Consider the following 24,696-nt stretch of genomic DNA (forward strand, 5'->3'; position numbering starts at 1 on the left):
ATAAGGGAATGGGAGCTCACGGTTTTGAGTTGTTTGTTTGTGTGAAGTGTGTGTGAATGCATGTGAAGATGCTAATAAATAATGCATGTAGGGTTAGGAAATAAAATCATAACTTAAAGGGAGATGATTAAAGGGTGTTGAAAGGTTTGAAATGCATGTGTTGAATTGGTGGTTGAATGATGAAAGAATAAGTGAATGATTATGATAAGTGTATAAGTGAATGATTATGATAAGTGTATGATATGTTAAGTGATAAATGAATGATATGTTAAGTGATAAATGAATGATATGTGGTGAGTGATAAGTGAATGGAAGTGATAAGTGATAAGTGAATGGAAGTGATAAGTGAATGGTTTGATAAGTGAATGATATGATAAGTGAATGCTTATAATAAGTGAATGATATGATAAATGAATGCTTTAAGTGTTTAAAATAGGGAACAAAGCCCTTCCTTGCATGGCAAGGAAGGGAGACACAAGGAAACACACGACAATGTCCTAAGGTTGCAAGGAATGTTGTTTTTGTGTTCTAAAATGCGTAGGAGTCTTCAATGATGCTTAAACATGAGGTCTTTTAGGATTTAACTTTCCTACTTCAAGTCTTTAATTTCGTCCATCCTCTTGGCTCCAAGCATATGATATCCATTCCAATCTCTAATTTGCTCCAAAAGGCTCCAAAAGGCATCCTTTTGCATACCTTGCCCTTAGAACCTGAAAACACACAAAAGAAGCATAAAGGACTAAAATAACTAGAGAAACATAACGTAAATGCACGAGAACAAGCCATTTAAGTCGCATGAATATGCTCCTATCAAATACCCCCACACTTATCTTTTGCTAGTCCTCGAGCAAAACAGAAAGAAAAACAAAACAAAACCAAACGAAACAAAACAAGTAAAACACAACCTAAACCTTCCAACAACCGTCTTAGGGATTTCCAATGCACATGACATGTTAAAAATCATCATTCCCACAGATTTTAGTCATCTTCACACTTAAGTACATTCTTAATCATAGTCACCATATACTAGTTCACAATTAAGCATTTAAAACCATGTTTTGAATGTAGTAACATGCCTTAGAGAAATTGCTCAAATCCTTACAAGATATGCACTCGTTTTTCACGCAGATTTTCTGACTACACACCCTACACTAGTTATATGTGAGAAGATTGATGTAAACATGTAGACGAACACTCACATATGTTATAACAAGGAAAGCATTTTCTGGATTTACGATAATGACATGAATATGATCTCATGAATGGAATGCTACTACTTAGAATGAGAACCAGTGATTCCATAAGCTCATATCAATTTCAAACTCCACATTATTGAACACATAACGATCAAGATAGAAGTCAAAGGGGTGTAACGGGGCTAAAGGTGTTTGGCTAACAAAGAAGGTATATGGAAAACAAAGGTTCTTAAAGAAATAGCGAGCAAAGCATTTGAATTAACGTAGAATTCACTTTTGAATGAAAACTCAACTTTTGAACAACAAGGGGGAACAAGCTCTTTTTTTTTTTTTTTTTTTTTTTTTTCTTTCTTTCTTTTCTCTTTTTTCTTTTTCATATGTTTTTCACAAATTTTTTTTTTCTTCTTTTCTTTTGACTCTCAAAACATACAAACTTAAGAACAAACTTTTACTCCCCCACACTCATTTTCTTGCAAAATGTACTCAAAAGGAATTCATTTAAGTCATGCTCACTATCTTTTAAGAACAAGGGTACGGATGGTCCTAATCTAGGCTAGGTAAGGGGTGATATGGTTAGCAAAGAAAATAGGTTAAACGAGGCTCAACGGGGTTAAGACTTACAATATATACGAAATATGGGAAGTAAGGCTATTTGGCTATGGTGGCAACTACACAACTTCATCTTGATATATGTTATGCAACTCAATATCATGCTTTGAATGAAACGGATATAAGTTCTAGCATTTAGTTCTATCATGATACAATTGCATTCTAAGTAGCAACCAAGCAAGGAATAATGAGATCATTCAACAACTTTAGAAAACAAAGAATCACAGAAAATAACTCTCCAAAGAAGGTAATGGCTCGAGTCTCACAGGGTTGTAGCGTTTGTTTGAGTTCCTTCCTTCAAGCATGTTACAAAAACGAATTTTTCTTTTATGATTGCATGTGAAGTCATACATTATAACCATAACTAAGCATAAACCAAGAGTAAATCAAACTTTTCTCTATGTTCATAACTCTTTTTAACAGTCATGCAATTACAAACCAAATCCTTATCATTGTGTTGGAAGGTACCCTAAGACACAAACTCACAAAAACGACTCAAAACACTCTTTTTAGGCTTTTCAAAACAATTTTTCAAAATTTTATGTGCTTTTCGGAGTTATAAAAACAAAACATACTAAAACACTCTAAAACAACTTAAAAACACCTTAAAACAGCAAGGAACAACATTTGAAGTTATGGGTGATAAAATCCCACGAATTTGCATTAACAACATTAGTTACCCCCCCACATTTAAATCAAACATTGTCCTCAATGTTTTAAGCATAGATTCACACAAAACATAAGTAATCACACAAACAAAAACTAAACATACTAAACATGGCAGAATGTAATTAACAAAGAGAAGAGTTTAGGGACGCAAATCTGGTTATGGAGTGTAAATTCCCTCTTCTCTTTGTTGATTGCATTGAGGCTTGATCTTGATGATTCCACAGGCTTACTCTTGAACTGGTTTCTGCCCATTGTTGATTTTCCTTTGTGCTACTTCTTGAACTGGGCAGCAGGATGGTTCTTTTGGTCTCCCCCGAAGGTCTGAGCTTACCCTTTTGGTCTGTTTCTTTGTTCAATCTTTCCAATTCGTATTGAAAAGGGTTGGAGGATAACTCAGCCTATGTTTGTCTCCACATGCTTCAATGTATCATTTTCACTTGCCTTACTCGCTCCCCTTTGCAGAAGTGGTCCCTTCTCCGGAAGTGTATCAACCGTTGAAGATGACTACTCGAGAGCAACGCTAGGTAAGCAATCAGGAATAGATTCCAGGCAGTTGGCTCCAGATCGGAAGATTGACTCCAAGTGCCGGCTGATTGCTTCTTTTACTTTGCCATGCAAGTAAGAACAAGGACAAAGAAAAAGACAGGGAAAGAGCATGATATGAGATACTTTTGCTTTTGACCTTGATGATATGAGATACCTTTGCTTTGAAGAAGCGGTGAATGAATCAACACATGCTTCAATCCGCCGTTTCCTCCTGGGTCATATGTACTCCAGGCATCTGGTATCATCTTTGGGGAAGAAGAAAGAATTGAGTATTTTGAAAGGCTTTGCTGGGAGTGCGCCCTCAGAGGTGAGGGAGAGTTGGGCATTTTCTTCAGGTTTGCCCTGCCATAAAAGACGAAGGTCGACATATATAGAGATAATATCAAGTGGTGGTACTTTTTACCTTTGTCGACAAACGTTTTGATCCCGCAGCTCCGGCTTTTTGAAATAGTGGCGCCTCTTCGATCTTTGAATTCGGCTCTTCGATTTCTGAGCAGGCGCCCCTTCGATTTTTGAACGACGCCCCTTCGCTTTCTGAACGACACGTGGTAGTGCAGATGCGGCTCCTTTTGACAAAGCTGCACGCGTTTTCTGAAAAGCAGAGAAAGCGTCGCCGAACTTTGCGCTTGTCGGCTAAAGATATGTAGTTGCGGTGATGGCCTCCACGTGTTGTCTGAAAAGAAGAAATCTTTTGACAAAGTTGAACGCGTCTTCTGAAAAGCCGAGAAAGCGTCGCCAAAATTACGCCGAAAAATCCGGCTCTTTGAATCGGTGGACGCGTTGCCTTGGCTTTTTATAGAGCTATCAATCACCCCAACATACACACTCTGAAGATTTCCCATTCCTGAAACTCGACTCCGGCCCTTTGTGAAATTTTTAACTCCATCCACCCCTTCTCTTTGAACACTTTTGAAAAAAATGGCAAACTCATCGAACCTTAGCTTAGATTTGAGTCTCAGCAGCGATCCGGTTTCGCCCCGTCAAGGTAATGTATGGCGCCCTTCTTTTTTATCTTCTAACGGTCCTCTTTCAGGTGAAGACTCTGTGATGCAGGACGCCACAACAGCTACAATAGTAGCTAAAAACCTCCTCACTCCAAAAGATAGTAGGCTGCTGTCAGGACGGTCCGATGAGTTGGCCGTTCAAGAGTCCCTCGCACTTAGTGTTCAGTGTGCGAGCTCTGTGTCCAACATGGGCCTACGCCTGCTTGCCCGCTCCCGTCAGGTGGAATCGTTGATGGCAGAGGTGGAAAGACTTAAGCAAGAGATCCAGCAGCTTAAGTACGAGAATAGAAGTTTGCATGTGCTTGCAAATAACTATTCGTCGGGGATGAAGAGGAAGCTTGATGAGCTGCAAGAATCTGAGGGTCGAATTCACAGTGACCGTCAAAGGCTTGCGTCTTATCTCCAGAGGCACCTTTTTCCTGGGTCATCCAGCGCTTGGCCAAGTATTGAGGCCTGGAATGCTCTAGCTCCGATGCCTCCCGCTCCGATGGCTTCCGCTCCGATGCCTCCCGCTTCTATGCCTCCTGCTTCTGCGCCTTCCGCTTCTGCGCCTCGTAGTGGGGCTTCACGTAAACAACCTTTGTGAAGCTCCACCTTTCTCCATGTTTAGTATCTTTCTTTCAAATTTTTTTTTTTTTTTTTTTTTTTTTTTTTTTTTTATTAACATAAATAAAATCAAACGGCATGGAATTTATCTTTGAATGGGCGGTGATACTTGAAATGATCCGGTAATAGTTTAAATTCCATTTTGGGTGCCTGAATCATTAACCACATGTTAGTATAAAAGAAAATTGAAATTCGGGGAGGCGGCTTACCTGTGTGCTCCAAAATGAACTCCAGAATAAACACCCCTTCGAAAGTTATGACTTGTCCCGTGTCATAAAATCCAACTTCCTTGGGAATTGTGGTTTCAAATTTGTCCTCTTTGATGCCTTCTACATCTTCTCCAGCCACTACCTTCTCTTGAATCATTCTTCTTGGTGTACAAAGTCCTTTGAAGAATTCAACACCATCTAAAACTTGCTGTGTTGCACCAAGAATTTGAATAGCATTTTGCACCTTTGGGAAGGCTTCCACGATGTCCTTTTTACTCTCTTCTTGGTTGGGAATCAAAAACCTGCTAGGAAAAGGGACATTGGGTGGAATAACATCAAAATAACATGAAATTGGGACGTCCTTACTGGTGGTGGGTGGTTTAGAGGGCTTAGGGGGCTGCGGCAAGGGTTGTTCTACCCTTGCCGTGTGCATGTCTTCTTCCTCCTCCTCAATTAGCAGCTCTTCATCCACTTCTAGGCTATGTTTGGACATTTTTAGGTCAGCTCCAACCTCCATAGCACTTCCCAAAGTGATAGCATTATGGATTTCAAAATCTTCCTTCGAGTTTTCAATAGTTGAGTTGGAAAGTTCACTTTGCTCTTGAATTTGTTTCATGAACTCCATAATCTGCCCAAATTGCTCGTCCAATTTACCCAACTTCTTGTCTTGATTTTGTTCGTCCTGCGTCAAAGAGGTTAGTAATTGAAATTTTTTATCATTATCCATGGACATACTTGAACTTGATTGGAATTGTTGTGGGGGAGGTTGTGGTGGCTGCATAGGTGTTGTATTGAACTCCTCATATGGTTGCCAATATGCTTCTTGTTGAGCCTCCTTGGCTTGATTTTGTGACCCCTGCGCCAAAGAATTTATTTCATTAAGAATTTGAATATAATCTACTGGCGAACTTGAATTTAATTGAGCATATTGCATATGAAGTTGTGGTGGCTGCATAGGTCTTGAATAGAACTCCTCATATGGTTGCCAATATGCTTCACGTTGAACTTGTTGATCTTCCCACCATATAGAGTTTGAATGATCCCTCCAATCTCTTTGTGGACATTGATTGGCTTGAAATCCTTGCCTATATGAAGCACCAAATGTAGGGACACTCTGCATTGTGGTCCTTTCGGCATACGGCGACAATTTAGAAGTAAGATTTGCCAATTGAGCTTGAATGCTAGCAAAATCCATATCTTACTTCTCTAGTACCTAAAAAGAAAGAGAACTAAATCAAAAAACAAAAGTAACAACAAACAAAGAAAACAACACTAAGTTAGAAACTAAAACGAAAACAACTAAACCAAAAAAAAAGAAAAGAACTAAGGGATTAGCAAAGTTGCTAATCCCCGGCAACGGCGCCAAAATTTGATGCGAGATTTATACGCACACAAATTAAACCCTCTTTTTATCAATTGTAGTATAGGTGCAAGTAGGGATCGTTCTGGACCGGGGATTAGGAGGGATTGTTAATCACTTGGATTTGACTTAAAAACGTAAAAACATAATATAAAACACTAAACTAGACTCAAAGAATGTAAAACTAAACTTTAAAACATTAAAACAAATCAAAAGACTCAAAATGCTTTAAAAACACAAACTAAATTGAATTCTAACTAAAATGAACATTAAAGCAAAAGGGGGATTGAGGTTTTTACGAAAATTGAAATAACGAAACAAGTTAATAAACTAGACAGAATGTAAATATGGAATTGATGAAATGGAATGAATGGATGATAGAATAGCTAAGGGGTTCATCTCCATACATGTTACACTTGCATACAAGATTGATTCTCAGTTGGTCTTTCGATAAATTATGAAACTCAACGCCCCGGGTTAATTAGGTCCGCTTAAATTAACCGTCAAGTTCTCCTTAAGTTAATGAATTGGATGGGTTAGCGCAACGCAATTCACCACATTCTCCAAAAGTCCTTTACGTGAAAAGCACAATAAAGATACAATCAAAGATCATTAAGCATTATGAAAACTATAAGTGTTGACGAGGCATTCGTTACTATGGAATACGCATGAAACTTATGCCAAGAATTCGTTTAACGCGATTGTTTATGAGCAACCTCCACTACTTGTGAATATAAGTTCGTAACGTTTAGGTGAAACTCACTTATATTCTAGCGTCATATTCATGCATGAAAATTAAGCTTGCAATCTCAATGAACATACATAAATAAGTTATCAATCAAACAATTAAACGAATTGAATCCACAACTTATGAAATTCCAACGAAAGTTTAATCAATTCATATGCAAGCATAAACATTTATTTCGAATCACCCCCTAGCTAAAGGGGGTTTTAGTTCCTCATTACGTTGAAATCAAAGAAACACCTAAACATTCCAACAACTCAAACTTGAATTGTATGAACGTTTAGGCACTCTTCTCTTTCATTCCTTATACGTACAAAACAAAGAGAATTAAAATGAAACATTGAAATCAAAGAATCACCTAAACATTCCAACAACTCAAACTTGAATTGTATGAACGTTTAGGTCCTCTTCTCTTCCTCTTTATTATGGCACAAGGTCTAAGGTGAGGTTTGGGGGATTATGGAAATGGTAGAGGAGTGGTTTGGAGGGTTGGGAAGTGGTGGAAATGGAAAGATGGTTTTGGATTCTAAGGGGACTCACGGCAAAGAGAAGGAATGGAAGTGTTTGTGGTGTGTTGTGTATGAAATGAGATGTTTTGAATGATGGGAATGCAAGGGTATTTATAGGAGGAGTGGAGATGTATATGGCTATTTGTTTAAGGTGTTTGTGTGGAGGAATGATGGAGAATTGCATGTGGAATGGCTGCAATGATGAAGAATGAAAGCTGGAAAATAAAAGGGAAAGCTGGAAATCTGAAAATGCAAATGGGAATCCTGAAATGCAAAGGTGGCCACGGTTTTGAGTGTGTTTTGTGTTGGAAATGCATGTGAATGCATGTGAATGTTGTTTGTGTGAAGTGTGTGTGGGTTAAAGAGTGAATGGTGGTGTAATGATGAAGTGTGATGGCTGAAAATGTCAAGGGAAATGCATGTGATTGCATGGCAAAGAATTTCAGGATGCATGTGTGTGTTGAATGGTTTCTTGGTGAGGGATGTGGAGTGGTTGAATGTGGTGCAATGATAATGTTTTGTGGCTGAATTGGTGGTGGAATTATGATGGGAGTGCATATGATTAAAGAGTGGGAGTGCATGTGGGTGAATGTGAAGGGAATGCATGTGTTGATGACTAGGTTAGTGGGTGGAAATCTGAAAATGGCATAAGGGAATGGGAGCTCACGGTTTTGAGTTGTTTGTTTGTGTGAAGTGTGTGTGAATGCATGTGAAGATGCTAATAAATAATGCATGTAGGGTTAGGAAATAAAATCATAACTTAAAGGGAGATGATTAAAGGGTGTTGAAAGGTTTGAAATGCATGTGTTGAATTGGTGGTTGAATGATGAAAGAATAAGTGAATGATTATGATAAGTGTATAAGTGAATGATTATGATAAGTGTATGATATGTTAAGTGATAAATGAATGATATGTTAAGTGATAAATGAATGATATGTGGTGAGTGATAAGTGAATGGAAGTGATAAGTGATAAGTGAATGGAAGTGATAAGTGAATGGTTTGATAAGTGAATGATATGATAAGTGAATGCTTATAATAAGTGAATGATATGATAAATGAATGCTTTAAGTGTTTAAAATAGGGAACAAAGCCCTTCCTTGCATGGCAAGGAAGGGAGACACAAGGAAACACACGACAATGTCCTAAGGTTGCAAGGAATGTTGTTTTTGTGTTCTAAAATGCGTAGGAGTCTTCAATGATGCTTAAACATGAGGTCTTTTAGGATTTAACTTTCCTACTTCAAGTCTTTAATTTCGTCCATCCTCTTGGCTCCAAGCATATGATATCCATTCCAATCTCTAATTTGCTCCAAAAGGCTCCAAAAGGCATCCTTTTGCATACCTTGCCCTTAGAACCTGAAAACACACAAAAGAAGCATAAAGGACTAAAATAACTAGAGAAACATAACGTAAATGCACGAGAACAAGCCATTTAAGTCGCATGAATATGCTCCTATCAATGATCGTCCTAATATATCTCATGTGCGTTGCTTTGGCCAGATACTTATGGAAACATTGTTAGCGTAATTGACAAACACTTAAGAAAGGTGAGAATGCGTCTGCTAAAGGGTATTTGAAGGGCACCTTAACATGTAAATAACTCGAAGGCTCATCACCTGTAGGGCAGACAGATGTAAGGCCCTTTGAGGTACTATGTGGTCTGCTCACGACGTCCAGAGGTTTATTTCAATGCTTTTAAATGTTTATTTTTGTTATACAATTGTCAAGATATTTGCTTTCAAAGCTAAAAAGATCAAATTTTGAAGCGACTAAGCTACAAGTCGGTGCACTATTAACATTTCGCCAAAAGAAAAGGAAAAGAAAATAGTAATATTTGCCACTTAGTACTACAATTTAGTAGTATTCCTCTTCACTTATAAGTGAGAGGTCTTAGATTCGATTATTGCCAAAAGCAAATTTAAAAGAAATTAGTAACATTTAAAAGGAAAAATGAATTGATAAGTATCAAAACAAAAGGGAATGTTGGAAGGGAAGGGGGCTGGTCTTTTCCTTCCCCTCCATAATATTAACAAGGGTTAATCTCAGTTTACTACCTTGCAGTTTCTTGGTTTTCAACATTTGGTACATGAAGTTTTTTTCGTCTCAGTTTAGTACCTAAAGTTATAATTCTAGGACACTTTCATACATCCGTTAAGTTTTCTGTTAAAACCTCCGTTAACTGATGACATGGCGCCCAAGTGGACAATGATTGAGCGCCATGTGTCAATATCGGGCCACGTGGAAATTAAAAAATATTTAAAAATTAAAATTAAAAAAAAAAGAACATTTTGTTTACACACCCCGTCTCCTACCTTTCCCCAACCCACCCCCTCCCTCCCATCTCTACTCTACAACTCATACCACCCTCCCTTCCATCTTTCCTCTACAACCCAGACCCACTCTCACTTTTCTCCTCTACAACTTGCACCCACCTTTCCTGCACACCCAACCTAACAAAATCCCGAGGAGAGAGAAGAACCGAAGCACCAAAGCAAGGTTGCCACCAGGTGCCAGTGCCAGAGTCCAGTGAGGCAGTAGCGAGGGCTAGGAGTGCTAAAAAATCGATTGAGGATTGCTAATTTATCCAAATTAGGGATTTAGGTCAACTGGGTTTTTGATAAATTTCAAAAACTGGAAGGGTTTCCTGATGAATTTGAATTCTTTTGGGTGGGATTTTGTTGGGTTGGGTGTGTAGGGAGGGTGGGTGTGGGTTGCAGAGGAGAGAAGGGAGGTTGGTACAGTTTGCAGAGGTGAAAATGGAGGGTCTTGTGGGTTGTAGAGAGAGATGGGAAGGAGGGTGGGTAAAAAAAAAAGTTTTTATTTTTTTAGTTTTCATGTATTTTAAAAACTCTGGCCATCTTCTCCTACCTCACATCCACCTTTCTCCCTCTTTTCGGCAAATCACCTCCCAAACCCTAATATTCCCAATCCCCAATTTTTTACTAGAAAGTGGGTTTGAGCAGAGCATCCCTGTAATACCTTGAAATTTAAAATATATGAATATGTGGAGAAAAATTGAAAATAAATCGATTTATGGTTATGTAAGATTGAATTGAGAACTTTTAAAAGTTTTGTTTCCGGAAATTATTATAATTTACATAGTAAAATTTGTCGTTAAGTTGAAAATACGAAAATGCCCTAGTTGGTTTAACGTAATTATACAAGGATGTATTTTATCCTCATATATTTTGGCATATTTCTTGACTTATTTGGATAGAGGACGATTCCACAAGCGTGTAGGCGAAAACCATTCAACAAATGGGGTTATAACCATGAAATAGAAATGAACGAAAGTAAGGGAAAAATAGTTATTTTGCCATGATTTTGGGAAGGTTCCAAATTGTGTTATGGATTGAAATATGCTATGGGGAAGGAACAACAAAAAAAAAAAAAAAAAAGGAATTGGGGAGACCAACTAGGAAAGAAGAAGAGAAGAAGGGGAGAAGGGGCCGAATTAGGATAGGAGGGGGAAAGGAAGTGACCAATGAGATACATGAGAAAGGAGAGAAAGGAAAGGAACCGAGGGAGAACACCGTAGCCAAACCGGGTCATCCCTTGACCCGCTGCCTGACTAGGCGTTAGCCATGATTTCTGATGCCTTTTCAGGCGATTTCTCTAACGATTAGAAGTGACATACCACCTGGAATTGACCTAGCACCCTTTCCTCTTCCAATTTCATAAAAAACCGAGTTAAATTGGCCTTGATTTCGTGATGAACTCACCGATGAGTTCGTGGGGTGTACGGCTAAATTCCGCCATTTTTGAAGGTGGTACAGTCGACCACCACCATCAAACTACTCCTCATGAGGTAGGGAACAAAGCCCAAACAACTATAAGGTGCGGCGGAGCATTGAAGGTAACGGATTAAAGCCACCCATTTCTAGGGTTTTCGGTGACTCGGGGCAGCAGGCCGGCGTGTGCGGCGGCGTGTGGGCCGAGACCTCACCTACCTTTCCTAGACTAATTTGGATACCCTGATTCCATATGTGACGTTCGATTCATGAAATTTCGTCGTATGACTATAGTTTTGATAGAGACCGCCACTTAGACATTATATGATTTAACGATTCGACCGTTGGATCGGCACCAACTTAATTACATAATAGAACATAATATTTAAGGATATTAGGAACTGACGGATCAGGAATCTAGCATACGGATCTTCCAGACTAAATTACTAGGGTTGTGGACCCTACCCTCGACCTTGATTGACAGTTGGCTTTTTAGTCAACTAGGCCGAATTATTCTGGCGTGTCATTTATCTTAGAGTGTTGTTGGGATTTCATGGAGCTTAATGGGCTCATCGTGATGATGTTTGTCTTGATTTATGTATTGTGGCACCATATTGAGTTATACTTGTTTATTAAATGTGATTTATATTGAATTGTTATTTTTATCTTTAGACATCGATCTATCTTTATTAATTGTGATTTGATTGTAGCTTGGAAACGTTTATGAAATGTGGGTTGTTTTGTATGATTGGTATGTTTATGCCTTCGGCTTGAACGAAATGTGGCATAGGTCGAGTTGTATTGAAATGTGAACTACGAAAGGCTTAATCCCGCTCAAGGGTACGTAAATAATCGAAATAAATCTTTTGTTGAGAAATTGAACTAAGAAAAGGAATTTGGTGAGTAATTTGAGATTTAACCTTATGTTTTGGTAAATAAATGTTGGTCATAAATTTTTGTGAGAGATTAAGAAATTGAAGTAGAGAATCGTGATTAATGGTAGTTAACTAAACAAGAGTTTAGTTTGGGCCTATCACCGATATTAGTTTCCGAAATAAATATTTCGAGGCGGGGGGTTACAACCCCGGTCCAGTTCCTATCCGAGATATGCATCAACCCGGCTCCATTGGCCAACTTATCTGCTTTGTTCTCGAGCGAAAACCAGTTTGGTTGGGTTGTGGAGGTTTTCTAGAATGGGAAGTGGAGGATTTTACAGAATTGAAGGTGATTTGGGGAAAAAAATTGGGGCTTGGGAAAATTAGGTTTCGGGAGATAGCTGAGAGTGGTTTGCCTCAGATGTGAGGTCGGAGCAGAAGGCCAGATTTTTTATTTTTTTAAATTTTTTGAATATTTTCCACTTTTTTTTTTTTGAATTTTTTTAATAGCCACATGGACCCATATTGACACGTGTCGTCCAGTCATTATCCACGAGGGCGCCGCATCATCAGTTAACGATTGATTTAACAGCAACCTTAATGGATGTATGAAAGCGTCACAAAACTATGATTTTAGGTACCACTCTAGGACGAAGAAAACTTCATGTACCAAATATTGAAAATAAAAAAACTTCAGCGTAGTAAACTGAGATTAACCCTATTAACAACTAGCATATGGGCACACACAAAGTGTGTGAGAAAATTTTTTATTTTTGTTTTTAAAATAGAAAGACAGAGTAAAAGAGTGATAGATAATGTGAGAGTGAGAAGTTTTTTTAATTTTTAATTTTTAATTTTAATTAGAGATATGTTAGGATTACATGTGGGGGAGGCTTAGGAAAAAAAAAAGCAATATTTGGTTGTGTGAAATTACATTTCTGCCCCATATTTCTTATTCATGTTCTGTTTTAATTAGAGAGTTAAACTGGTAATTTCATAGAATTTTGGTTGACAACGAGTGTTTTATTAATTAGTAGAGATTATAGATATGTTAGGATTATATGTAGGTGAGACTTTGAAAAAAAAAAAAAAGTAAAATTTGGCTGTATGAAATTACATTTCGGCTCTATATTTTTTATTTATGTTCTGTTTTAATTAAAGTTTAAACTGATTATTTAAAAAAATTTTGGTTGACGATAAATTAGTAGAGATTAACACCGGTATCCGTATGTTTTTAGTTTTGGGTGGTCCAAAACTCCAAATCCGAGGATAAGAAAACCGCTCACTCTCTCTCCCTCCCTCTCTTTCTCTCTTCCTCTCGCTTCCATCTCCATCTCCAATTCCTTCTTCCTCTGTTTCGCGCTCAAGCGACTGACTGAGACTCACTGACTACATGCCAATGCCTTTGAAGCTTTATGTGTAGAAGAAGAAGAACGAGAAGACAAGAAGAAAGACATGTCAGTCTTATCAATTTCATCATCGTCGTCGTCGTCCGCAGCCGTTGGATTCTGTCCTTCCCACAAACACGCCCTTCCCAATGCCTCATTTCTCACCCCACTCCATCTCGTTGGGGCCCACCCAGCAAGTGACCAGAAGAATACTAAGAAGCAGAAGAGGAGAGCCGCCGCCGTTGGAGGAGGAGGAGTCATGGCCACCAAGCTCACAGTCCTCAGGACCCACCATACCCTTTTCTGTGATGAATTGTTTAAGGACAGGAGCTTCCAAGGTTTCAATCCTTTGAATTACATTCTGCATTCTTGTTACTTTTTTTGCCCATTTCAGTTGATTGCTCTATGCTCTCACCTGTGCAACCTTGCTGTTTTACATCGAAATTTCATGTAATAGTATGACATTTTTTTTTTTTTTTTGAGATGATTTTTTTTTGGTTGAAATATACTTCTGTTGGATATACCAAGATGTAGTCGTGGAAGGCCCGGCTTTAGTGATGGTCAATGGATACTCATTAGCTAAATGGAGGCACATTCAAGTGTTCAATGTGTTAATTGTGGTGGTGAGTGGTGGTGTTTATGTTGGTGACGGTGCTGATAGTGATGGGCACCCATTGACCATCCCACCGGCTTATTGTTTAGAGTTGGAGAACAGAGGAGATTTGAATTGTTTTTCCTTTTCTGTGATATTCCAACGGTATGCAACTTTTCCTTATGATTTATCGGTTGAAATATGCAGCAAAAACTAGAGATCCTCTGTGTTTCCGGGCACAATATATCTTATCCACTACACCGCGTTCAACATCAACAGCAACAACTACAGTGCTTGATATGGAGAAGCTCAGACTACCTTCCTTAGAATTTAATTCCGATTCTTTGGCTTCAAGTAGACCGTGGACATACACAGGGGCAATTGATCCTTCCACTGAGGTAATAGTTACTAATCGAGAATGTTTAGTCAAATGCCTGCTGGATTTACATGATTCTCAGGTAATAGATAAATTACACAAACTAGGTTTGCATTCATTCAGTTAAATAACAAAAAACGTTCTAAAAATTTGACATGGATTATGGTTGGGTTCTCAGATAGTTTTTGAACATGTTTTAGCCGCTGTGGCCTAGCCACCTTCACTTGTTCATCGCATACTTGCAATGACAAATTCTGATCGCATGCTCTATTGTGGGTTTAGAGTTTAGGATTCCAGTATTTTCTTTCCCCGTTTGATTTTTTATGTATGAAGGATGTTGAGCTTACAACTCTAATTAACTTGGGTGGATATCATCAGGCGAACTTTGGATCAACTTTAGCTACAGAAACTCTTCTTACGAGTGAAGAGGCTGTAATAGCAGCTGCTGCGGCTGAAGCTGTTACTCTTGCAAAAGCAGCTCTGAAGGTTGCAAAGGATGTGGCTATGCTGGTTAGCACTAATCACTCTGCTAAACCAGAAATTTCATCTCCAGTTTCTCCAGAGACTAATGCTTTGCATTTCAATTGGGCTCAGCATATAGAAACTAAACCGGTTAGAGTAGGAGCTTCCATGGGAGCTGAAACTGCATTTTTGGAAGACCATTTCATTCAATCTGCAGAAAAAGAGTCAGAAGAAGTGGAGCGAACAAATGAAGAATTTGAACTTCTGCAGGAGCAACTTTCCAAGGGTATAACGGCAAAATCGAGTCGTCAAACCGAAAGGAAGGCCAGAAGATCAAAAGCAGCAGAAAAGGCTGCTGCAAGTGTTGTGTCTGTGAAGTCTGGTTCAACCAGTAGAAAAAAGCGTTCTTCAGTACAAGAAATAGACCACTCTGATCCCTTGCGTTACTTGAGATCTACTACCCACACATCTCGGCTTCTTACGGCGAACGAAGAAATTGAGCTTTCTGCAGGAATTCAGGTACTACTAGTGTCATCGTGAGAGTTTTGAATCCACCTTGTTTCTTATGAAATATATCAACTACTCCTTGCAATCTTCATTGATACTGAACTCACAAATATACTTCCATTTTGCAGTGGTTTAAAAATGAACCATGCACACAATACCCTTTCCTGGTTTAAGTATGACTTAATGTCTAGCTAACATTTTGTCTAATTATGTGGGTTATGACGGAGGCTAAAATATACTACACCCATGGGTTGATATGTAATCTATTGATAGATTCACTAAAAATTGTTTATGGCCAACATTTTAGGAAGTTACTTTTCCTGTTCATGTATTTCATAGAATTAAATTCGAAGAGTATAACTGTATAAGGCTTTTGCTGGGAAGCTTTGGATTACAATTAAGCATGGATTTTGATTGATATAGTATGTTATCATGTCATGGATGAAAAAGGGGAAAATTTCAAGGAAATTGTTCAGTCCTAGAAATTTAAATGCACGTAGAAGTAGTTATAGAACACAAGTAGAAGTAGGAAAATAGTAAAGTCGTTGTAATAGTTTACAAGTAGAAGTAAAAAGACATTAAGAGTTTCAATTGCACGTATAGTTCAAGAAATATGCAGGCATTAAAGAAAACGTTCTTGGAATATCTAGAGTTAATTTGACTATTGTATTTTTATTTCAGGAACTACTGAAACTGGAAAAGCTGCAGGAGGAGCTTGCGCAAAGATGTGGCAGGCAGCCCACCATTGCACAATGGGCTGCAGCAGCAGGAGTTGATCAGAAGACTTTGAGGAAGCGTGTAAACTATGGTATTCTGTGCAAAGACAAAATGATCAAGAGCAACATAAGGCTTGTTATATCAATTGCAAAAAATTATCAGGGATCTGGGATGAATCTTCAAGATCTTGTGCAGGTATGGTTTTATCTTTGTCATCATAGATATATATAATGCGTTAGGATTGGGGGTACCCATTTTTTGACATACATTTTGACACGCACTCTGTATGGCTCACTTCGTAATGTATTTCAACGATCCAACCGTCTATCTTTTAGGTCTTTCTCAAAGATCATGTCTACCAAAGTCACCCAAATCTGCAACCTTATGACTGTTGGATTAAATGATAGTCATTTTAGAGTTTCCTTCCTGAACCGTATCGTCCATTTTCTTTACTACAAATAATATTTTTCAAAGATGATCTATGAATGATGATCTCTGAAATATAGACAATTTTTCAAAGATGGTCAATGATGATCTAGTTTCAATGGTTTTGGATTGGATTTGTCTAATATTTTTCAAAGATGATCTATGAATGATGAATTGAAATATAGATAATTTGGATCCTTGAAAAAGTTACGGATTGAGCCCTACAAAGTGTGTAAAAAATGGATGTCCTCTACTCTAATCCAACCCATATATTGTAAAATATATATATATATATATATGTATGTATGTATGTATGTATGTATGTATGTATATATATATGTGTGTATATATATGTGTATGTATTTATATCTGTGTGTGTATTTTGTTTTTAATATAAATTACTCTCTCCAGAGGATGAAAAAAAACTATTTTCTTCAAGTCTTGCCACCTTTGAGTTCTTATTCTTGGTTATTGACTTTCAGCAAGGATGTCGAGGCCTTGTAAGAGGTGCAGAGAAATTTGACGCTTCAAAGGGTTTTAAGTTCTCAACCTATGCACACTGGTGGATTAAACAGGCTGTTCGAAAATCTCTTTCCGACCAGTCAAGAACAATTCGCTTACCCGTGAGTTTTACCTTCATAAATTTCTTTTACCCTGTGGTTGCTATTTGGTATCATGGCTCGTGATGGTAGAATTGTTGGGACCCCACTTCACATTCCTGCTGAATTTGTGTATGTTAGTGCTTCATGTTTTTAACACTCTTTGCATTTACAATATTTTGGTAAAACAGTTTCACATGGTGGAGGCGACGTATAGAGTTAAAGAGGCCAAAAAGCAATTGTATAGTTTAAATGGAAGACATCCTAATGATGAAGAAGTTGCAGAGGCAACAGGGCTATCAATGAAAAGGCTTTCTGCGGTATTACTGACTCCAAAAGCCCCTAGATCTCTGGACCAGAAAATTGGAATTAACCTGAATCTTAAACCTTCGGTCTGTCCTCTCTACATCCAAAGAAATGGAAATTTTTATCCAACATTTTGTCACCTTTTGTGTGCTCCTTTTCTGACGATTTCATGTTGTTCTTCACAGGAAGTAATCTCAGATCCCGACGCAGAAACAGCAGAAGATCTGCTGATGAAAAAGTTTATGAAACAGGATTTGGAGAAGGTACTAGATAGTCTCAATCCTAGAGAGAAGCAGGTTGTCAGATGGAGGTTTGGATTGGAGGATGGAAGGATGAAGACATTGCAAGAGATAGGGGAGCTGATGGGTGTTAGTAGGGAGAGAATTAGACAAATAGAGTCATGTGCGTTTCGAAAACTGAAGAACAAGAAAAGAACTAAACATTTACAGCAATATGCAGTTTCATAGCTCATACAGGGCATCTTGATTTTCATTTATATTATGGCTTCAATTTTCATGTTGCCGAGGGGAAATGTACTCTTTTCACTTTCTGTAATACGAGAGAATATTTGTGCACAGAAACAGAATTTTTTGGATCTAGCATTTCAAATTCTTTTAATGTATCAAAGTGGAAAGAAATTCATATGAACAAGCGTAAAGGCTCGTATCTCAGGTACTATTTTCACTCGATTTGAACTCCTACTTCCAGCATTCTTTCTGCTAACATTATTTCCCTCCACACCCATGCAGTGTTAAGTAGTGTTTGATCATGCACCATACAGTTTGTTTCCTCAAAGGAGAAGCAGTCAGCGTGCGTGGTGGATAAAATACATCGGTAAGAGGTTCATTCTATCTGGAACTTGCCATCGTAGTGTGGTCAGTGCAGTAAGGCACTACAGTGGTTTTCAGCTTGTCATGGTTGTATGCTAACATGGACAGGGATGTTCGTTCAGCATAGATGAAATTTGCAGGTTCGTTTCAATCCAGTTCAACATGGAATCACACTCTGGTACGTCTTCTTCAATATGGTTGATCCCGGTCTTATTTCTGATTCCCCAGTTACAGAGGTTTAGAATTATTTGTCATCTGATCGAAACTATCCTTGTTTTCAGTTCCTATTTCCTTTAGCTTTTGATGTGATTAGTTATACACTTTTAGATCTTTATATAAAGGTTAGTTCAACTTCTTCATAAACAAGTTTGCTTCTAGATCAAGTAATGAGCCTACCAAAAAGCCAACGTTTAAGGTATTGCTTTGGGGATATTCAAGGTATGTTGAAGGAAATGAAAAAATTATGGCAAATTTGGAGGTAAGAGATGAATTACTCACAAAGAAAACTTATAATCGTCGCAAAATGGGAGGGTTAGAAGGGAGAAGTTTCGTTCATGTCAACTCCTCTTATAATCATCGCAAGATGAAAAATCATTCTCCTTCACCTTCAATGTACCTTGAATTTGGAGGTTATCCATTCCAATCAAATCTTTAATACCAAACGAGGCTTAAGGCTTCAACTTCCAATGATAAAAGTTACAACATGGACAAGAAATTCATTTTCCATTTTGGCCCCTATGGTTTCAACTTTGCAATTGTGGGAGGGGAGAATCAAACTTGGAATATATCTTTAACGAAAAATGGGCTATTAAAACTTAAACGCGGGGAGAGGAAATTTGGACATTCGACTTCTTCAAGAGAAATATTATAAAATTAAGAGCTAGTTCGTGATAATGTAAACTCATCTATTATTGGAGTTTGTATGTATGTCATATTTTGATGCGTTAATTTAGTGTGGAGTAATAATAATACACAATTGCTTCCCTTTGAATCCCCCCCGCGATGCTTGTTGAGCTCATGCTTCAATTCTGGTCAACCCTCACCTAAGTTCCCCTTTAGGACAACTCCAGCACTGGAGGGCTCACGAGTGGCCCGCCGCAATATTATTTTTCGCCATGCAGTCTCAGTTATTTTATTCCATCTTCAGTAGTGTAGGGGTTATATTAGACCACGGATTGGTTCTGCCTTGATTCATATTCGAATTCATTTCTTATCGGATCAGCAGAATTCAATTTGAATCATTGGATCTGATGCTAATCGGATTCATATCATATCAGATCCTTATCAGATTTAATTTTTTTAAACCTTTGGAAAGATTAAAATATTATTAGTAATCTCATTCCTTTATTATATTTTTCTATTTTTAATTAAAATTTTCATGTTGAATACTAAGTTTTTTTATTGCATAATAAAACTTAAATTACCATTACTTAAAAGTATAAATAATATAAAAATCAAATAATATGTTATATTTGTTGATTTTAAATGCCCTTAGTTGATCTTGTTTATCGATAACCTCCGGTGTTTTGCAAGCTTATAAGATGATGCTATGCGAATATATGAACAATAAAGTAAACACGCTGCGCATAAACACAAAGAATTTAGCGAGGTTTGGTGAACTTTGCTTACTCCTCGTGTGATCTCTCTTGAGACCTGCATTATAGAGAATAACAACTCGGTTACAATAACATAGAGCTTCTCCAAGGGAAATCAAAATCTTAGGTGGAATGTCGTTATGCATATTTGACATCAAAATCTTTCCAACTGAAGTGTTATTTGTTGATTGGACTTAAAGGCTATGTGATTAAAAGTCAAATTTGACATCAATATAAAATTTATTTTAAATCAATTTTAATGGTAGGTCCCTTATTACACTAGCATTTTAATTAATAAAAATTTTGTTTCAACATTTTTTTAATAATTACAACATTTAAAGCTCCATTTTAATAAGAAAATAACATTTGACAATTTGATTGGAAAAATACAAAATTTGACATAAAACTTTAAATTGTCACATCAGCCATCAATTACAACTTGGATGTTATAATTTGACATTTCCTTTGGAGATGGTCTTAATGTGCTAAACCCCAAAACCTTGTTTTATATCTCTCTCTCTCTTTCTTGGGTGAAAGCACTCTTACGGAATTTGAAATCAATTCTTAGTAAAAATGCAAGCTAATCGAAGAAAAACACTTGAAGTGCTTCCCAAACGAGCCCATAAAAACGTCAAGCTACAACACCAGATTTGAACATACCTAATTTTGAAGAACCTCTTTGTGAGCTTTGAATGATAGGATAACATTCCATGTCAAAGATATAAAGTTAGCAGTAAGGACCTGGAAACACAAAAACAAAAACAGTATTAAGAAAAATAAAACGAGAGGATTCCCGAATGAAACTGGAAAATAAGTAGTTTACACAAAAGCCAGCTTTCGAAATGAAACTCATAAACATAACCCGATGAGGGTTCTAAATTCTAATCGCACACCTAATTCGTTTCAATCCAGTTCTACATTAGGTATCCCATCCATTTTCCTGTACACCGAATTTACTTTCGATCACAGCATTCCATCAATTTTCAGTCTTTTCCGGTCTAGTTTTTTTTATCTTTAAACAAGCTCAAGTATAATCCAGTTTACGTCCTCTCAGGTAGACTGGATCATTCCAGTCTAGGCTGAATGAAAATTACGTTAACAAGAAGTGGTATCAGAGCTAGGTTTGGCTGATATCCGTTTATAATGGAGGGTGCAACCGGCTTTAACTTATTGTGTATATCGTGTTTAAGAATAGGAAAACAAAACAACATCAAGAGGCAGAAAGAGAGTCCCTTCTGTGACACCAAGAAACCCGTGCGTTGAGACTCTTGGCTCCTTGCAGGCACTATTAGATGTCGGGGGCAGTTAGGCATCTTCAGTCTGAAACTTTATCATATCCCAAATAATATCCCTAAGCATATTCTGTCTAGGAGCCATAAAATATGTATAACTTCTTTATACCATTCTAACCTGGAATTGCTGTGGGACAAACCGAAAGTTAAGAAATTGGAAAGGTATCCACAGTTGCCAGTTAGCCAGCACAGCAGAAAACCACTCCTATGCAAACAGATACTTCATATTAACAAATGTAGTTTGTATGCAAATTTACAAAAGTAAATACAATCATTCCATTAGGTTTCAAAGCAAATAGATTCGATTCTTTTAACACCACCTGTTGAAGCTTGGGTACAACTTGTGAACGTTTTCCCTCCAGCGTCATCAATGTTGATAAGAAAACTCCAATGAATATAGGAGCAAAAAGAAACTGCAGCAACATTAACCCGTAAGTTACAATATGTATTTAAAAAAATAACTATCACTTGTCATAACTTTAATAACCTCAAATGAAAATTTGAGGTCACCTGATCAAGTACGAGACGCAGGAATGCACCTGATGCTCCAGGCATCGTTACCAGTTTGCTTAGATACAAATACCTAATGACAAAAGGTGGTGTAATGAAAACGTACAAGAGCAAACCATGAAAAGGAAGGAAATACACATAGAAACAAAGAAAAATTACCATGAAATTAGATAGATTACTTATTTACAAATCCAATGTAATTTTAGATTTTTTTCCAGGGAACTTGATGGCGTGAAAATGCCATATGATAAATTAAACTGTTTGCTGTACAGGAGGGACAGAACAGACATTAAAATTTTGTACCAAAAGGATGTACCCATACATTCATATCAGTTGACAGTTACTGTGTGTTTCTAAAGTTCGTATCCTATTCGTATCTGTTTTTAAATAATAACAACAATAATGAAAGCAGTACTATAATGATGATTCGAAACTTCAGGCTTACAGATGGAATTTTGAATTGTTACCAGAAATGCAACGTTGGACCTACTAACACCAGCCCCAACAGGGTAAACAAGAACGTTCTTTTCAGGTCCAGGTACGGAGCTTTATCAATGACAAGCTGGGGCAAAGAATCACATTAGCATTGTCATACTCTGAGAGAAAACAGTATGATCACATAAAGATAAGTGATAACTACCATTTTGCAAATGGTACAACCACTCAGTATAAAACTTACAAATTGTACATCATTGTGCGCACCAGAAACCACTCAAAGTTTCAACATTACAACATGTGAAAAACTTTATTCTTTTGAAAGGCGATTGAGCCAATACAATGCCATGGTCTTGAGGCAGTTACCTATTCAGCTTGATTTGAGAGATGATATGCAACAAGAAAATTGAGCATCTCAAGTAACAAGTAACACCACTCTAACAGAATAATCTAGGATCACAAGTCCTAGTTCAAATAAACTTCAGTATGTTATTTCCAAATCAGAAAGATAACTGTGTAGCTTACTTGAGATCAAGGGTTCAAGATAAGTGGTTCTAGCAAGCACCAAATCAGATTTGCAAAGCTAATCCATTGTTGGAACAGAGATCATAGCATTAGTTTTGTCCCCTTCAAGTTTTATCTTCTTCGTTCTTCGTTCTTCCAATTTTCTTCTTTATAAATCACATCTAATTTGCCAACTCAGCCATCCACCCCGATAACAGTTTTTTGTTTCTTTTTTGTCAGAATCATAAGATGTCTAATAGTCCCCCATTAACTCCTAGTTTGGTTCTAGACCCCTTCAGTAGACTAAAACAACATTTTTGAACTAAGAATGCTGAATACAAACTATCAGTATCAGATGAACGTGTCTTCTAGACACACGAAAGTGCTTTCTCCAAGCTGCCTTGTTATAAAATTTTCAATGACACATTATCTATTTGGGGAAAGAAACATGAATCTTAAACCCACTTTAACCCTTGTTTTCCCACTCAAGTATCCAGAACTACCTTGGGACCACACCACAACCCTAATCCCCATCCCCAAAATCCACAAACTCCTAGAGTAAGATGACAACATTATACCAGTACAAATATACTTGAGTGACAACAAAAGATAAGGAAAATATATGCAATCTTGAACAAAAAATGCACACCAAGGATGTTGAAATGCAAGTTGAAGATAACGCAGAAAAACAGAGAAAGAAAGATAAACCATTCAACAAATTTTGTTAATGGAAACTACAGGAACATTACCTGGCAGACTACATCCCCAGTAAGAGTTAAAAGGGCAGATGTCAGAGCTTTTGTTGCAACAGGATACTTTGCAAGAAGATCCAAATACCTGAAAATATACAAAATCCAAGCTGGTAATGCTGAACAGGAACATTATTTTCTGACTGATTAGCTGAGAAAAAAGTTCATAATTCTAATTCTATACTCATTGAACATAAGACCAAGTGTTAGTATACGTAAAATTTGATACATATGCAACCCAAGTGTTTATATCATCATATGCTTGTTACATTGAAGACGCCTAAGTAATTTGTTACCAATCCAAGCAGTCAGCACTATCTTATTTATTGGCTTCTTTAATCCAAGTGAATCAAGTCGAAGACTATGTAGGATATTGAGTAATGTACAAAGCCTGAGCATTTTAAACTGCAAATTTACCAAAATTCAACTACAGGCTCTAAGCTTTTTATCCCGCTAACCGTTAAACTTTCATCTTATATTTTATTCTTTGAAATTGGAATTGTTTCATTACAAATGTACAGAAGGTTCAATTCTTCGTTTTATACAGTCAAAAGTAATGTTGTAGCTATCATTAGAAAATACACATCAATGCAACAAAAGCTTGGACATTGAAATTTGAAAATAAGGTTACCACGAAAGCAATGACCAATTGTTTTCACCACGACCACCACCTCCACTGTTTGCACCGCCGTCACCTCCGCCGCCATAGTTTCCATCACCAGAGCTGCCGCCTCCACCAGTTCCACCCGACCCACCATCGGAAACAACCGAGAGACGAAACCGGTCATAACCCAGTTGCCTAAAACCTATTTCAGAACGACCCAAGTCCTTAAGCCCGACTTCAATGCCGGAATTCAGGGCAAATGAGTGAGGCTGGCACATAGAAGATCTCCTAAAGCTCCTTATTTGAACTGGATTTGCTGCAATCCTAGACACAGTACAAGAATGCAAAGAGGGTCTACGAGAACAACCAACGAACCGGTTTAGGAACGGGATTTTACGAGTGAGTGAGAGGGATGCAGGGTTTAGAGCCATTTCGTGCTATGAACTGAAGCGGCTCTTGGAAATGTGACGTTTTGGGGTCGATAGGCATATAAAAGGGCTGCTTGTTCTCTCGTGTCACGTGTTAATAATTAAGGTAAACTACAAAAAACTACTTTTAACTATTGAGGTCATGACAATTTCATATCTCATCTTTTAAAATTGACAATGTCATACCGCATCTTACGAATTTGTGACAATGTCATACATCCGTCAATTTTTCTGTTAGTTTTCTGTTAAATGCTGACGTGGCAAGAGACGAGAATCACTTTCTATTAAAAAATTAATAAAATATTATTAAAAACTA

General features: G+C 37.5%; 2 protein-coding genes and 1 long non-coding RNA gene across 4 annotated transcripts; 2 read left to right on the forward strand and 1 right to left on the reverse strand.

Moving 5' to 3' along the window:
- The first annotated feature begins 13,266 nt into the window (after positions 1-13,266).
- LOC137712954 (RNA polymerase sigma factor sigB) lies at positions 13,267-18,084 on the forward strand. 2 transcript variants are annotated; one of them, XM_068452165.2, is made up of 8 exons: positions 13,287-13,786; positions 14,248-14,438; positions 14,795-14,926; positions 15,011-15,397; positions 16,067-16,297; positions 17,011-17,151; positions 17,319-17,519; positions 17,619-18,084. In XM_068452165.2, exons 1-8 carry the CDS (start codon positions 13,516-13,518, stop codon positions 17,898-17,900), a joined length of 1,836 nt encoding a protein of 611 aa, XP_068308266.2. In that variant the 5' UTR covers positions 13,287-13,515; the 3' UTR covers positions 17,901-18,084. The 2 variants fall into 2 exon arrangements, with proteins under 2 accessions (XP_068308265.2, XP_068308266.2); XM_068452164.2 differs by having other exon boundaries at positions 13,267-13,786; positions 14,795-15,397.
- A 73-nt stretch (positions 18,085-18,157) lies between these two features.
- LOC148691277 (uncharacterized) lies at positions 18,158-18,577 on the forward strand. Its single transcript, XR_015955710.1, has 2 exons — positions 18,158-18,267; positions 18,372-18,577. It is a non-coding gene; the product is annotated as an uncharacterized LOC148691277 (long non-coding RNA).
- Positions 18,578-19,689: 1,112 nt separating this feature from the next.
- Positions 19,690-24,491, reverse strand: LOC137712956 (protein sym-1). The gene is made up of 8 exons (XM_068452166.2): positions 23,980-24,491; positions 23,349-23,436; positions 22,128-22,222; positions 21,661-21,733; positions 21,471-21,563; positions 21,269-21,355; positions 20,519-20,599; positions 19,690-19,916 (listed from the first exon to the last, which is right to left on the reverse strand). Exons 1-7 carry the CDS (start codon positions 24,381-24,383, stop codon positions 20,519-20,521), a joined length of 921 nt encoding a protein of 306 aa, XP_068308267.2. The 5' UTR covers positions 24,384-24,491; the 3' UTR covers positions 19,690-19,916.
- Between the last annotated feature and the right edge of the window lie 205 nt (positions 24,492-24,696).

Source organism: Pyrus communis, chromosome 14 (genome assembly GCF_041283825.1).
Source record: "Pyrus communis isolate YQ-2024b chromosome 14, ASM4128382v1, whole genome shotgun sequence".
In the NCBI taxonomy this organism is placed as follows: Eukaryota; Viridiplantae; Streptophyta; class Magnoliopsida; order Rosales; family Rosaceae; genus Pyrus; species Pyrus communis.